The sequence below is a fragment of the Gigantopelta aegis genome, chromosome 11, assembly GCF_016097555.1.
Source record: "Gigantopelta aegis isolate Gae_Host chromosome 11, Gae_host_genome, whole genome shotgun sequence".
Lineage (NCBI taxonomy): Eukaryota > Metazoa > Mollusca > Gastropoda > Neomphalida > Peltospiridae > Gigantopelta > Gigantopelta aegis.
Window position 1 is genome coordinate 28,906,601 of NC_054709.1, and position 14,824 is coordinate 28,921,424.

General features: G+C 38.3%; 1 protein-coding gene across 2 annotated transcripts in view; it reads left to right on the forward strand.

Annotated features, from left to right (window-relative positions):
- The window catches only part of LOC121385437 (cullin-1-like), a 49,485-nt gene that overhangs the window by 19,461 nt on the left and 15,200 nt on the right, over positions 1 to 14,824 (forward strand). For both annotated transcript variants that reach the window (XM_041516117.1, XM_041516116.1), the window contains exons 5-12: positions 942 to 1,083; positions 4,305 to 4,468; positions 6,109 to 6,271; positions 6,982 to 7,112; positions 10,181 to 10,288; positions 11,394 to 11,500; positions 12,376 to 12,424; positions 13,581 to 13,712. In XM_041516117.1, the coding sequence (XP_041372051.1) occupies positions 942 to 1,083; positions 4,305 to 4,468; positions 6,109 to 6,271; positions 6,982 to 7,112; positions 10,181 to 10,288; positions 11,394 to 11,500; positions 12,376 to 12,424; positions 13,581 to 13,712 (996 nt within the window). The remainder of the gene's footprint in view (positions 1 to 941; positions 1,084 to 4,304; positions 4,469 to 6,108; positions 6,272 to 6,981; positions 7,113 to 10,180; positions 10,289 to 11,393; positions 11,501 to 12,375; positions 12,425 to 13,580; positions 13,713 to 14,824) is intronic.

Here is a 14,824-nt window from a genome sequence, read left to right on the forward strand (position 1 = left end):
ACCAACGATAATTTATATCACACCTGACCTACGATAATTTATATCACACCTGACCTACGACAATTATATATCACACCTGACCTACGATAATTTATATCACACCTGACCTACGACAATTTATATCATGATGACGGCAGTTGCGTTAAGTTCAAGCCCTGCACTTGTTTATAGTGTACAAGATTTATTCCACTCGACTGTTAACGCAATCTCATGGTATAATATTTTTGTGCACTATAAACTTATGCAATAAAGATTTTGTAGATCATTAATGGATGTTACATCTGTGACCAGTGTGTGACATCAGTATAGTGAAGCATACATTATTCTCCACTGCGTCCCACTTTTCACAGTTACAGTAATGTTCAGTCTGTGGGAAAGTGCATGGAAGATCCAATACTGCTAATAGAAACATGTAGCGGGTTTCCTGTTAAAGACTACAATTATCAAATGTTTGTTATCCATTTTCTAATGTTTAATAAATCAATCTTTTAATAGTGGCCTCATTAAACGAAGCAAGCTAAAAAGATTTCACATTGCACACTTAACTATATTTGGCAGGTACCAAGCTGTCTATTTTCCCATGCTTACAGTTATACACCTCACTGTACTTTAATCATAATAAGGGGTGGGACGTAGCTCAGTGGCAAAACGCTGTGCCTGATGTCTAGGATCAATCCCAGTCAGTGAGCCCATTGGGTTATTTCTATTTGCAGCCAGTGCATCACGACTGGTATATCAAAAGCAGTGGTATGTGATACCCTGTCTGGTATGGTGCATATAAAATATTTCTTGCTACTAATGAAAAAAATGTAGTGGATTTCTGTTTGACATCCAATAGCTGATTATTAATACATCAATGTGCTCTAGGGGTGTCATTAAAAAAAAACCCCAATTTTTTAATGATAATTTTATTGAGTGTTTTTATTTTGTCTTGTTTTCAGCTTGCACTGATCACATGGAGGGAGAATCTTTTCCGCCCACTCAACAAGCAGGTTACGAACGCCGTTCTCAAGCTGATAGAGAAGGAGAGGAATGGAGAAACTATCAACACTCGGCTTGTCAGTGGCGTTATCAACTGTTACGGTAGGGGATATCTTGTATTGTTATCAACTGTTATTGGTAGGCAGTGTTCTCGCTGCTCCATTTAAGCGGGGCGGCCCGCCCCGCTATTACATTTTGCCGCCCTCCTTTCATGTTCTCCGCCCTCCTTTATTTTTGTGCACCCCTCTTTATTTTCCAGCACCTATCTCTGCTAGAGTGCGTTGTTAAATAAATTCTTTCTTTCTATTTCCGCTATTTCCAAATGCACACTTTTTTCCACAAAAAACAACGATCAATCTGCACACTGGACATCAAAGGAAACAAGCCGCGTTGTGTACGAAAAAGCAATTGACGAAACATTTACGACAGTTACCGTAACATAATTTAACAGTATTTTTAACAGCCTCTTATTTTGTCCCATATCTGTATCCATTGGTATGTTTAATAGACACAATAAAAGTTTTTTTTTTTTACGGATTCGGCAATCTCCGATTGAAAAAAACTCACTTATTTAGTGCCATATTTGTCACGTGATCAGAACGGTCATTCTGTCTTTTGTTTCCACTAACTATCGTCTGATATTTTGTTCTCAGTTGCAGATATAATTGGTTGTAACTGATGATTTTTACTTTCTGTCATTTCTGTCATTCTGTTTATTCAGCAGTTCTTTATAAAATATTGTAATCTTTTCATTTTGGGGTGATATCACCGCTTATAAAAATAATGGAAGTAGTAGTGTTTATCATTAAAATCATTTATCTTGGGTGCCAAATAATATATACACCGCCTTTACAAAAACGAAAATACTTTTTATTAGTTGGTGATAATATTTTATCAAAGCGATCGATTCATTCGATGAAGATGTAAATACCAAAAAATGTATCCGACAGTAGGGGATCACTTTACAAACATCTTTATTGTTTTTCGTACATCTTGAAATCTTTATTAAAAATAATAATGTTATAATTTTGATTGGTTCAGCAAAACCGGAACTGCCTGTGAATGTCAAGACCGATATCATCTTCGGTTCAATTAAAAGACGAGTCTGCTTGTATTTTGTGTTTATAAACCTTTTTGCACTTTTTTGTAGGCAAAATAAGGAGTATGTCTTTTCACAAAGTCTACCAAGACACAACAATATGGTAACCAAAGTCCCCCCCCCCCCCCCCACCCCTTTTTTTTTTTTAGCTTTTCGTTTATTGGATTTTTTTGAAGGGTGTGGTGCCGAGCAGCCACCCTCCTTTAATTTTCACCCAGCGAGAACACTGGTTATGGTAAGCAACATCTTATATTGTTATGAACTGTTATGGTAGGCAACATCTTATATTGTTACCAACTGTTACGGTAGACGACATCTTGTATTGTTATCAACTGTTACGGTAGGCGACATCTTGTATTGTCATCAACTGTTATAGTAGGCGACATCTTGTATTGTTATCAACTGTTAAGGTAGGCAAGATCTTTTATTGTTATCAACTGTTACGGTAGGCAAGATCTTTTATTGTTATCAACTGTTACGGTAGGCGACATCTTGTATTGTCATCAACTGTTACGGTAGGCGACATCTTATATTATCAACTGTTACGGTAGGCGACATCTTGTATTGTCATCAACTGTTACGGTAGGCAACATCTTGTATTGTCATCAACTGTTACGGTAGGCGACATCTTGTATTGTCATCAACTGTTACGGTAGGCGACATCTTGTATTGTCATCAACTGTTACGGTAGGTGACATCTTGTATTGTCATCAACTGTTACGGTAGGCGAGATCTTGTATTGTTATCAACTGTTAAGGTAGGCAAGATCTTTTATTGTTATCAACTGTTACGGTAGGCGACATCTTGTATTGTTATCAACTGTTACGGTAGGCGACATCTTGTATTGTCATCATCTGTTAAGGTAGGCGACATCTTGTATTATTATCAACTGTTACGGTAGGCGACATCTTGTATTGTTATCAACTGTTACGGTAGGCAAGATCTTTTATTGTTATCAACTGTTACGGTAGACGACATCTTGTATTGTTATCAACTGTTACGGTAGGCGACATCTTGTATTGTCATCAACTGTTATAGTAGGCGACATCTTGTATTGTTATCAACTGTTAAGGTAGGCAAGATCTTTTATTGTTATCAACTGTTACGGTAGGCAAGATCTTTTATTGTTATCAACTGTTACGGTAGGCGACATCTTGTATTGTCATCATCTGTTACGGTAGGCGACATCTTATATTATCAACTGTTACGGTAGGCGACATCTTGTATTGTCATCAACTGTTACGGTAGGCAACATCTTGTATTGTCATCAACTGTTACGGTAGGCGACATCTTGTATTGTCATCAACTGTTACGGTAGGCGACATCTTGTATTGTCATCAACTGTTACGGTAGGCGACATCTTGTATTGTCATCAACTGTTACGGTAGGCGACATCTTGTATTGTCATCAACTGTTACGGTAGGCGACATCTTGTATTGTCATCAACTGTTACGGTAGGCGAGATCTTGTATTGTTATCAACTGTTAAGGTAGGCGAGATCTTTTATTGTTATCAACTGTTACGGTAGGCGACATCTTGTATTGTCATCAACTGTTACGGTAGGTGACATCTTGTATTGTCATCAACTGTTACGGTAGGCGAGATCTTGTATTGTTATCAACTGTTAAGGTAGGCAAGATCTTTTATTGTTATCAACTGTTACGGTAGGCGACATCTTGTATTGTTATCAACTGTTACGGTAGGCGACATCTTGTATTGTCATCATCTGTTAAGGTAGGCGACATCTTGTATTATTATCAACTGTTACGGTAGGCGACATCTTGTATTGTTATCAACTGTTACGGTAGGCAAGATCTTTTATTGTTATCAACTGTTACGGTAGGCGGCATCTTGTATTGTTATCAACTGTTACGGTAGGCGGCATCTTGTATTGTTATCAACTGTTACGGTAGGCGGCATCTTGTATTGTTATCAACTGTTACGGTAGGTTAAGTATTCTTAAAAGAGAAGACCTTCCCAAGTTTTTTCCATTTTATAATTCTGCTGCAGGGCTAGCTCTGCCACTCGCCAGGTTCGCCAGTTGCGAATTTTAGGAACAGTTGGTGAATTGGTGTAATAACTGATATTTGCTGGAAAGTAACTGAGTTTTGCATTTTTGGACATAATTTGGCGAAATGTTTTGTACATCCAGGTCTAGCCCTGCTGGTGGAATTGTAATATATAATCATTGACTTCATGTAACCCGCTGTTATGTGTTTTTCAGTTGAGTTGGGTCTGAATGAAGACGACCCCAGTGCCAAAAGTCCGACTCTGACCGTCTACAAAGAGCACTTCGAGAACCCATTCCTGGAGGACACAGAGCGTTTCTACACGAGAGAGAGCACCGAGTTCCTCAGACAGAACCCCGTCACTGAGTACATGAAGAAGGTAGGACTTCACAAATGTTTTAAAGCTTGGCATACACTTAGCGATTAACACTGACTTGACAGTTGCGTTGGTTCTACACGAACCCCGTCACTGAGTACATGAAGAAGGTGGGGCTGAACAGATGTTTTAAATCTTGTGGTCATTAGACATTAATTCATTTTAGAGACGGACAGAACCCCGTCACTGAGTACATGAAGAAGGTAGGGCTGAACAGATGTTTTAAATCTTGTGGTCATTAGACATTAATTCATTTTAGAGACAGACAGAACCCTGTCACTGAGTACATGAAGAAGGTAGGGCTGAACAGATGTTTTAAATCTTATGGTCAATATAACGTTTGTGCTGGGAGGGTCATTAGTCATTAAGTCATTTTAATGCTTGGCACTCTTAGCGATTATCACTAGAGGGGGTCCAGAGCACCGTCGTCTCATTGAGGCCACTAAATGCTGGAGAAAGTTCCCGGGAATGCCTGTTTCGCAGATGTGTAGTTAGGATCCACGTGTCTTGGCGAGGGGTTGTCACAGGTGGTCGGCCGCTACGGGGACGGTCCCTGACCTGGTTGTTTTCAAGACTAGCTCTGGGTGAGCAAAACAATTTGCCTAATTGTCTATTAGACTTCAAAAATTGCAGAAATTGTCAGTTATTTTCTAACAAATTCTTTCAAAATTCGCAGTTGGCGAATTTGTCGAGTGCCAGAGCTAGCACTGGTTGTTTTGTTGATATCGTTGCCGTAAGTGCCATATAGTGTTTCTGTGGACGTTGAATTGACATGCGACGTCACGCTGCGAAGTCCCTGACCTGGTTGTTTTGTTGATATCGTTGCCATAAGTGCCATATGGTGTTTCTGTGGACGTTGAATTGACATGCGACGTCACGCTGCGAGGTCCCTGACCTGGTTGTTTTGTTGATATCGTTGCCGTAAGTGCCATATGGTGTTTCTGTGGACGTTGAATTGACATGCGACGTCACGCTGCGAAGTCCCTGACCTGGTTGTTTTGTTGATATCGTTGCCGTAAGTGCCATATGGTGTTTCTGTGGACGTTGAATTGACATGCGACGTCACGCTGCGAGGTCCCTGACCTGGTTGTTTTGTTGATATCGTTGCCGTAAGTGCCATATGGTGTTTTTGTGGACATTGAATTGACATGCGACGTCACGCTGCAAGGTCCCTGATTCAAGCATCCCTATGACTCGCCATCTGTCATTTTCACTGAGGCATGGCATGACGAAATTGCATCAAACAGTCGACTAATAGTGTTTTTCTGACTTCTGAAGGCTGCACAGAGTGGCAATGATTTGCAACTGAATGTGGCCTTTTATGGTGAACACTGGACATGATTTCTCCCGAATATTCCATGTTTCTTGCACAAAGCATGCAATCGCTGCAACAACTGCTTGGTTGCATTTCTTCAAGCTGTTTCATGCACATTTTCTCTGGTTTACATTCATAAATCCATTCACAAATTTATTACTCCAAACAATCCATGTCACAATAACTTTTGCCTTTGAGTATAATAAATTATTTTAGTAATTAAAAAAAGTGTTACATAACAGTGTTCAGTGCACCCACCCACCTCCTGTACTGTTGATGACATTTATTTATGTTGATAGTTTTATTACGATGATGTTTGTGTTGTCAGGGTGAGCTGCGGTTAATGGAAGAGAAGAAACGGGTTCAGCTCTATCTACACGAGAGTACCCAGGATATTTTAGCCAATGTGTGCGAGAAGGTGCTTATCGAAAAACACCTGGAAATCTTCCACCTTGAGTTTCAGAACCTGCTCGATGGAGACAAAAACGAAGGTAGGATTAAACTATAGTCATATCCCACAAGGACAGCCTTTTCTTTTCCACATTATCTGTCCTCAAACAAGTGCACTCCCCCCCCCCCCTCCCTCCCCTACGGCTAGTAGTCTGGTCCGAATATCTCAAAAGTCAATAGGATGGCCTAATTCTTCTACTGTATGCTCCCTCTAATTCCGGTCACATGACTGTAACTTTCTTCTTTTTCTCTTCGCTATCAAGTCTGTGTTCATACTATAGAATTTACTACAAGTTATTTATTTCTGAGCTGATTGTTTTCTAAATTGGACACAAAAGTAGTTTGTTTTTTCCTTTCCAGAACACTTTTACTTTTCTTCTTAGGTCAAAAAAACCTGAAATTATTTACAAAAAATGTTTTGGTACAAGAATAGGACGGAATATAACAGGGCTCACCCTGTACATTGCCAAATTAGGCAATTGCTAATTTTTAAACAAAATGGCTACAAAATTTAGTGTTTGGCTAATACAATTTTGCTTAAATTAACCACATTGCAAAGAAATTGGCTACATCAAAACTTGTTCTAGTGTGAGACCTGCTATAAATTATGATTCACTGTAGTTAGATTGAAACAACTTGAAATGCATTTCTGATAAATGTACAACTCTTTACCAGCTAGTATTAACACTACTACAAAATAGTGTGATCTAAAGCTCACATTTAAAAAACAACCCATTTTATTTGTTGTCAGATTTGGGTCGTATGTATCTGTTGGTGTCAAGAATCCAGGATGGTCTGGGAGAGCTGAAGTCTCTGCTGGAAACCCATATACACAACCAGGGCCAGGATGCGGTTGAGAAGTGCGGGGAACCCGCCCTCAATGTAAGTAATCCATCTTGTCAGCTAGGGGGGGTTACGTAGCTCCGTGGTAAAGTGTTCACTATTGTCCGAACCAACTGGTTAACAACTACGAAAAATTACTCTCCTACCTTTATCCAAACCCTGAGAGTGCTCCGCAAGGCTCAATGGGTAGGTGTAAACCACTTGCACCGACTAGTGATCCATAACTGGTAACAAAGGCCATGGTTTGTGCTATCCTGCCTATGGGAAGCGCAAATGAAAGATCCCTTGCTGCTAATCGGAAGAGTAGCCCATGTAGTGGTGACAGCAGGTTTCCTCTTAGAATCTGTGTGGTCCTTAACCATATGTCTGACGCCATATAACCGTAAATAAAATGTGTTGAGTGCATCGTTAAATAAAACATTTCTTCTTCTTTTTTTCTCCTACCTTTAATTGCCGTTAGATTTCCCCCCGACAGAAATCTGGAAAAAAACATTACAATGACACAGATTCCACATACCAGATGATAACTATGTTACCTATATCGACTTCGCTGAGAGTGCATAGGGCAAAAAGTATGTAATTTTGTGCCAGCTGCCATTTTGACTTTTTTTTGGAATATTCTTCAAGAGGGGTGAAAGGATAGGACTTAATCTAACAACGTCATAACATGTTATGATATAAAAGCAAACGTGATGACGTCATATTATTTATTATTATTTTATCTTATTATTATTATTTTTTTAATGATACCACTAGAGATCATTGATTTCATATTAATTGTGTCACATACTTTGGAGATTTTCACCCCTCTTGAAGAAAACTGCGTGTATTTTTTCCTATGCAATCTCAGCAAAGATGATATCGGCGACATTGTTGCAGTCTCGTGTGTGGAATATGTATATTTGTAGTGTTTTTTTTGCGATTTGTGTCTGGACAAACTTTGGAGGAAATCTAACGGCAATTAAAGGTAGGAGAGTAATTTTGTGTAGTTGTTAACAATTTGGTTCGGACAATAGATGCGCTGTCGGTCTGGAATCGTTCCCCTGTCAGTGGGCAGGTTGGGCTATTTCTCGTACCAACTGGTGCACCACGACTTGTAACAAAGGCTGTGGTATGTGCTGTCCTGTGGTATGGTGCATATAAAAGATCTTTTGCTACTAATGGAAACAAGTAGCACGTTTCCTTGCGAAGACTTATATGTCAAAATTACCAAATGTTTGACATCTAATAGCCGATCATTAATAAATTAATGTGATCTAGTGGTGTCTTTAAAGAATCCAATTCTTTAACTAACTGTCCGATGAAACTAGAATTGTGTTCATGTCTTATTATGGAATATGGGCGGGACGTGGCCCAGTGGTACAGTGTGCGGTCGGTGTGTGGGATCGATCCACGTCGGTGGGCCCATTGGGCTATTTCTCGTTTCAGCCAGTGCACCACGACTGGTATATCAAAGGCCGTCGTATGTACTACTCTGTCTGTGAGATGGTGCGTATAAAAGATCCCTTGCTGCTAATGGAAAAGAGTAGCCCATAAAGTGTTGACAGCGGGTTTTCTCTCTCAATATCTATGTAGTCCTTAACAATATGTCTGACGCCATATAACCGTAAATAAAAATGTGTTGAGTGTCATTAAATAAAACATTTCCTTCTTCTTATTGTGGAATATTGTTACCACCACCTATATGCAGTGGCTTAGAAGAACAGAAATATTTAGGGATGGACACAACAACCTTCTAGATTGACTGACAGACAGACAGACAGACATATGACAGTCTGTTCTGTCTGTTTGCATTGTTATAATTATAGATGATAAATTTGAAGAAAAAAAACCTACCACGAATTACAATAATCACATTCTTTATAATTAATAAACCAAGAGATTTTGATGACATAAAATATTACACTTTGAACGTTGGTGTAAAATCTTGGAATTCAATGAAAGGAAATGAAAATTTAATAAAAGTAGAAAAAGGGAAAAAAAAGACTGAAGACTCAGTATTATGGTAGTTGCTCATTAATTAACTTTTATCCTACCACCACTGTTTCTATTGGCCGATTATGATGACCAATTAAAACAAAGTCATAAACATATACTAGTGGTGGGACATAGCCCAGTGGTAAAGTGCTCGCTTGATGCACGGTCGATCTGGGATCGATCCCTGTCGTTGGGGGTCCATAGGGCTATTTCTCGTTCCAGCCACTGGTATATCAAAGGCTGTGGTATGTACTACCCTGTCTGGGATGGTGCATATAAAAGATCCCATGCTGCTAATTGAAAAGAGTAGCTCAAGAAGTGGCGACAGCGGGTTTCCTCTCTCAATATCTGTATGGTCCTTAACCAGATGTCTGATGCCATGTAACCATATAAAAAAATGTGTTGAATGCGTCATTAAATAAAACATTTCTTTCTTTCTTTCTTTAAACATATACTAACAAATTATGATTTTTTATGTCACTCAGTGACATCACATGCATAGCTACATTACAAGATTGTTCATTTGACCTCTAGGTCATCATATAGTGTAAATGAAATAACAGAAATAATAGCTTTTCCCCTTTTTATGGTCTGCAGGGTAAAAATAATAACTAGTTAATAACGTAGGATGTCGGCTTTATCCTGTTCAGGCCGAATAAGAAATTTCCGCTTGGCAGGCCCATTTCCCATTCTTACCTTTACAGAAGAAAGCTGATATCCTATGACATTATAGTTTTAACTCGTAAAAATGGACACTAAGTTTAGTTAATCTACAAACCTGTATCACATTTGGATAAAGTTAAAACAGAGTGAAAGAAGAATAAGTGATGTTAAAACTGGAAAATATCCATAAAAAATAGACTAGAACTCGAATTAATAACCACTACTTCTCAGATGCACGTGCATATTTAAAAATATAAAAATTGCATTTTGTGGTATTGGAAACAACAGGATGACCAGAAACACTTCGGTTCTATGGAAATGGATAATCTAAACAATAAAATATAAGTAATGTTTGATTTCAGTGATCGTAAATGGCTCTAATAGTGAAAAATATGCTGTAGTGTTTAAAAATGTGTGTGTGTCCCTTCAGCTACCATAGTTATTCTCTTTATATATTTTTGTTTCAGGATCCTAAAGTGTACGTGCAGACCATACTGGATGTACACAAGAAGTACCACGCCTTGGTCCTTACCGCCTTTAACAGTGATGCAGGTTTTGTTGCTGCCTTAGACAAGGTGAGAGATGATGGTCATCACTATGATTTTGAAGATGTTTAGTCAACTACCGGTCCAACTATATGTTTTGTCCCTGTCCTGTCTGTCCATCTATTCATCATACAGTTTTCAGGACTTTCATACCTCGAGATACTGAGGTGAAAGTTTGTGTATAGCTTTATCATGTACTGTTACAGATCAAGTGTGACTTTCATGGCAGTTTACCCATTGTTAACAGAGTTATGGCCCTTGATTTTTTTGGTGGCAATGCCTTAAGATATAAAGCTGAAATTTTGGTACAGCTTTACCATGTACTGTTGTCAAGTTTGACTCTCATGGTGATTTACCCACTTGTCACAGAGTTATAGCCCTTGAAGTTAGGAGATACGAAAATTTGGTAGGCCCAGAAATGTTTCTGCCAGAAAGAAATTTTTGGGTATGGAGGGCCTTCCCCAGAAAGAAAATGGGTTACGTTTAAGGTCAGGGTTAAGAACTCATACATAATGATAAAGAGTATTTAATTTTGTCAAAAAGTTAACGTAAAAAAATAAAATACCCCCATAAAATTGGGTATGGCGGCATACCCGTTTTACCCTCTAGGAGATATGTATTGCATTAGCAGTACTCTCAGAAAGATTGTTATTAGTCCCTGCCAGTCCAACAGGAGGGGACTATAGGTTTCATCTCCGTACTAATGTCCGTCTGTCCCACATACAGTTTTCCAGATGTTTTTTCACAATGCCATGAAATATTGAGCTGAAATTTTTTGTATAGCTTTATCATGCACTGTTACAGATCAAGTTTGACTTCCATGATGATTTACACAAAAATGTGTGTTCCTGACTTTGTTTTTTTTGCAAAGCCTCCAGATATTGAGATAAAATTTTGTGTATAGGTTATAACTCATGTATTGTTACAAATCAAGTCTCAGTTTTTTAGATATCTTTTTTACAGTGCTGCAAGATATTGAGATGAAATTTTGTGTATAGCTTTATCATGTACTGTTGCGAATCAAGTTTGACTTTCATGGCAACTTTGGGACGGGACATGGGTAACTTGTATTGCTTTAGCCATCCTCGCAGAATTTATTTTTTTTAAACATTTTTTTTTTTTTTTTGTAATTAAGGCCTGTGGTCGTTTCATCAACACCAACTCGATCACAAAGTTAGCCGGCTCGTCCAGCAAGTCTCCAGAACTTCTCGCTCGGTACTGTGATCTACTACTGAAGAAAAGGTAACACTACTCATTAAATCTACTAAACGTCTAGTGAGATTGCAGTGTACACCAGGGCCCAAAGATCCGAAGCAATCTTAGCGCTGCGAAGTCGTATAACCATCGTAGGTTATGACGTCACTATAGAACACACCATAATGACGTCATAGCCTATGGTAGTTTTACGATTTCGTTGGTTCGAAAGTACGGGCTCTGGGCCTGTGCTTATATTGAGGTTTATAAACGAGTTAGCCGTTATTAACAAATTTATGACACAAGTGAAATAATTTCAACTTGTCATGAACTTGACAGTGAGTGACAAATAAATAAAAAAATGTCTAGAGGGACATAAGTTTGAAAATAACTGGTTGAGTTTGTTATTCTATTCAGCTGTTTTTTCTGATATCCATTTACAGACCCATTGATGGGTTACACAAAAACAAATTCAGGTAACCCATTTAGTTTTTACGTAACCCATCATGATCATGTAAATGATGTCATAAATTCAGTGCGCAAACGAAAAATGGGTTCCGCAAACTATACTTGCGCGAGCGACACACGAACAAATATGTCGCTCTCGCTATTATCAGAGGCCTGGTTTATGTATATGAATATATAATGGTACATTACGTTTGTAAACAACTTTACACACCATTTCAATTATTGCAGTATGCTAACTTTATATTTTATTGACAATCACAAATAATTTTAAAAAACTAAGTTCTCTTCTGTTAAAAAAAATATGTTATGAATTACAATATGAATTTTCCAATAAAAACCAAGATCTTACTTAGATAATAGGTTGGGTTTCAGTGAACCATATTCTTTCAAAAGATAGCTTTACTGTTAGGATATTATGTAATATATATTACAGATGTCCGTATTTTGTATTTTAGTTCGAAAAATCCTGAAGAAGCCGAACTTGAAGACACATTAAACCAAGTGGTAAGGAAGAAAAATATAATAACAATAATAATTTCAGCAGCTAACCTTGCACAATATTGTGCAGTACACTAATTGTCCCACCAGCTTAATTAAGAAGATGCTTTCTTTGGCTTTATTCATTTGGCTTGTACCCAACTAGCCGACTGTAAAAATAAATATTTAGGGTTTTTTTTACTCTCAAATACCATTGCCCCACAACTCTTATATCAAAGAACATGGTATGTCTAAGGGAAAGTGTACATCAAAGATTCTACCAATAGACAAATTTAGCAGGTTTTCTCTGAAGAATACGTGTCCGCATTAATGAAATGTTTGGCATCCAGTAGCTGATGATTAATAAATCAATTTGTTCTAATTAAGGGGCAGGATTTAGCTCAACCGGTTGAATGCTCGCTCGCTTGAGGTGCTTGCGTCGCAGGATCGAACCACCTCGATGGATCCATTCAACTGATTGGGTTTTTTCTCGTTCCATCCAGTGCACAACTGGTCAAAGGCCGTGGTATGTGCTTTCCTGTCTGTGGGAAAGTGCATATAAAAGATCCGTTGCTGCATTTAGAAAAATGTAGCGGGTTTCCTCTGATGACTACGTGTCAGAAATACCAAATGTTTGACATCCAATAGCCATGATTAATTAATCAGTGCTCTAGTGGTGTTGTTAAACAAAACAAACTTTAAACTTTTGTTCTAATTAAAAACAACAAAAAAACTTTTAACATTACTTACACTAGTTAATCAGGGCTAAAAATAGGAAGTAATATATGGCATGCTGTTATTTTTTTTAAATGGCTGGCCAAACGAAATATGACATGCTAAGAAAACATATGACCTGTTGAAAATAAACCAGCACCGGTGATATGAGGGTTTGGGACACTGCGTGTGGAAAAGTAGGTGGTCTGAAATGTATTATAAATTTCAAATGTATCTGAATCACGTGAAGAGCTAAGCCTCGGCTAAATAGAAGATGAGATGACCGTACATACATCTGTCTCTTGAAAAATGACCTGATGATGGTTTGGTAATTTTAGGAAGTGAATTTCTATTTCAATCTGCTAGGTCAAAAAAAAAAAAAAAAAAATTAACTGCTTTTCACGGGTCGCTTTTTTGATCCCTGTTAATGTAATGTGTGAGATACTGATCTATTGTTTTTACGTTTCAGATGGTTGTGTTTAAGTATATTGAGGACAAAGACGTGTTCCAGAAGTTCTACAGCAAAATGCTCGCCAAGCGTTTAGTGCAACACATGTCTGCCAGTGATGACGCAGAAGCCAGTATGATCTCAAAACTGAAGGTTAGTGTTCTCGTTATTAATCGGTCCAGTGGTAAAGCGCTTGCTTGATGTGCCGTCGGTCTAGGTTCGATCCCCGTCGGTGGGCCCCATTAGGCTGTTTCTCGTTCCAGCCAGTGCACCACAACTGGTTTATCAAATGCTGTGGTATGTGCTCTCCTGTCTGTGGGATGGTGCATATAAAAGATAGCTTTTTTACTAATGGAAAAATGTAGCAGGTTTTCTCTATGACTTTCAAAATTACCATATGTTTGACATCCAATAGCCGATGATTAATAAATCAGTGTGCTCTGGTTGTGTCATTAAACAAAACAAACATTAACTTTTTCATTGACTTGTTGCGTAACTCATAAATGGTTGATGCACAATTAACACTAAGTTTAGTTGATTTACAAAGCTGTAACACATTTGGATACAGTTACAATTGGGTGAAACATGAGTCTCTGACTTTGAAATGGTGAAACCGGCCTCGGTGGCGTCGTGGCAGGCCATCGGTCTACAGGCTGGTAGGTACTGGGTTCGGATCCCAGTCGAGGCATGGGATTTTTAATCGAGATACCGACTCCAAACCCTGAGTGAGTGCTCCGCAAGGCTCAATGGGTAGGTGTAAACCACTTGCACCGACCAGTGATCCATAACTGGTTCAACAAAGGCCATGGTTTGTGCTATCCTGCCTGTGGGAAGCACAAATAAAAGATCCCTTGCTGCCTGTCGTAAAAAGAGTAGCCTATGTGGCGACAGCGGGTTTCCTCTAAAACAGTGTCAGAATGACCATATGTTTGACGTCCAATAGCCGATGATAAGATAAAAAATCAATGTGCTCTAGCGGCGTCGTTAAATAAAACAAACTTTACTTTGAAATGGTGAAATACCCTCTAAAAATAGACTAAAACTCGACCCCATAACTGTTACTTTTCAGATGCACGTGCATTTTTAAAAATATGAGAAATGCATTTTGTGATATTAAAAACACCAGGATGACAAAAAACACTTCGAATGTGTGGAAATGGATAATCTAAACAATAAAATCTAAGTAAAGTATGATTTCAGTTATCAAAAACGGCTCTAATAGTAAAAAATATGCCTTAGTGTATAAAAAATAGGGAATATCCCTT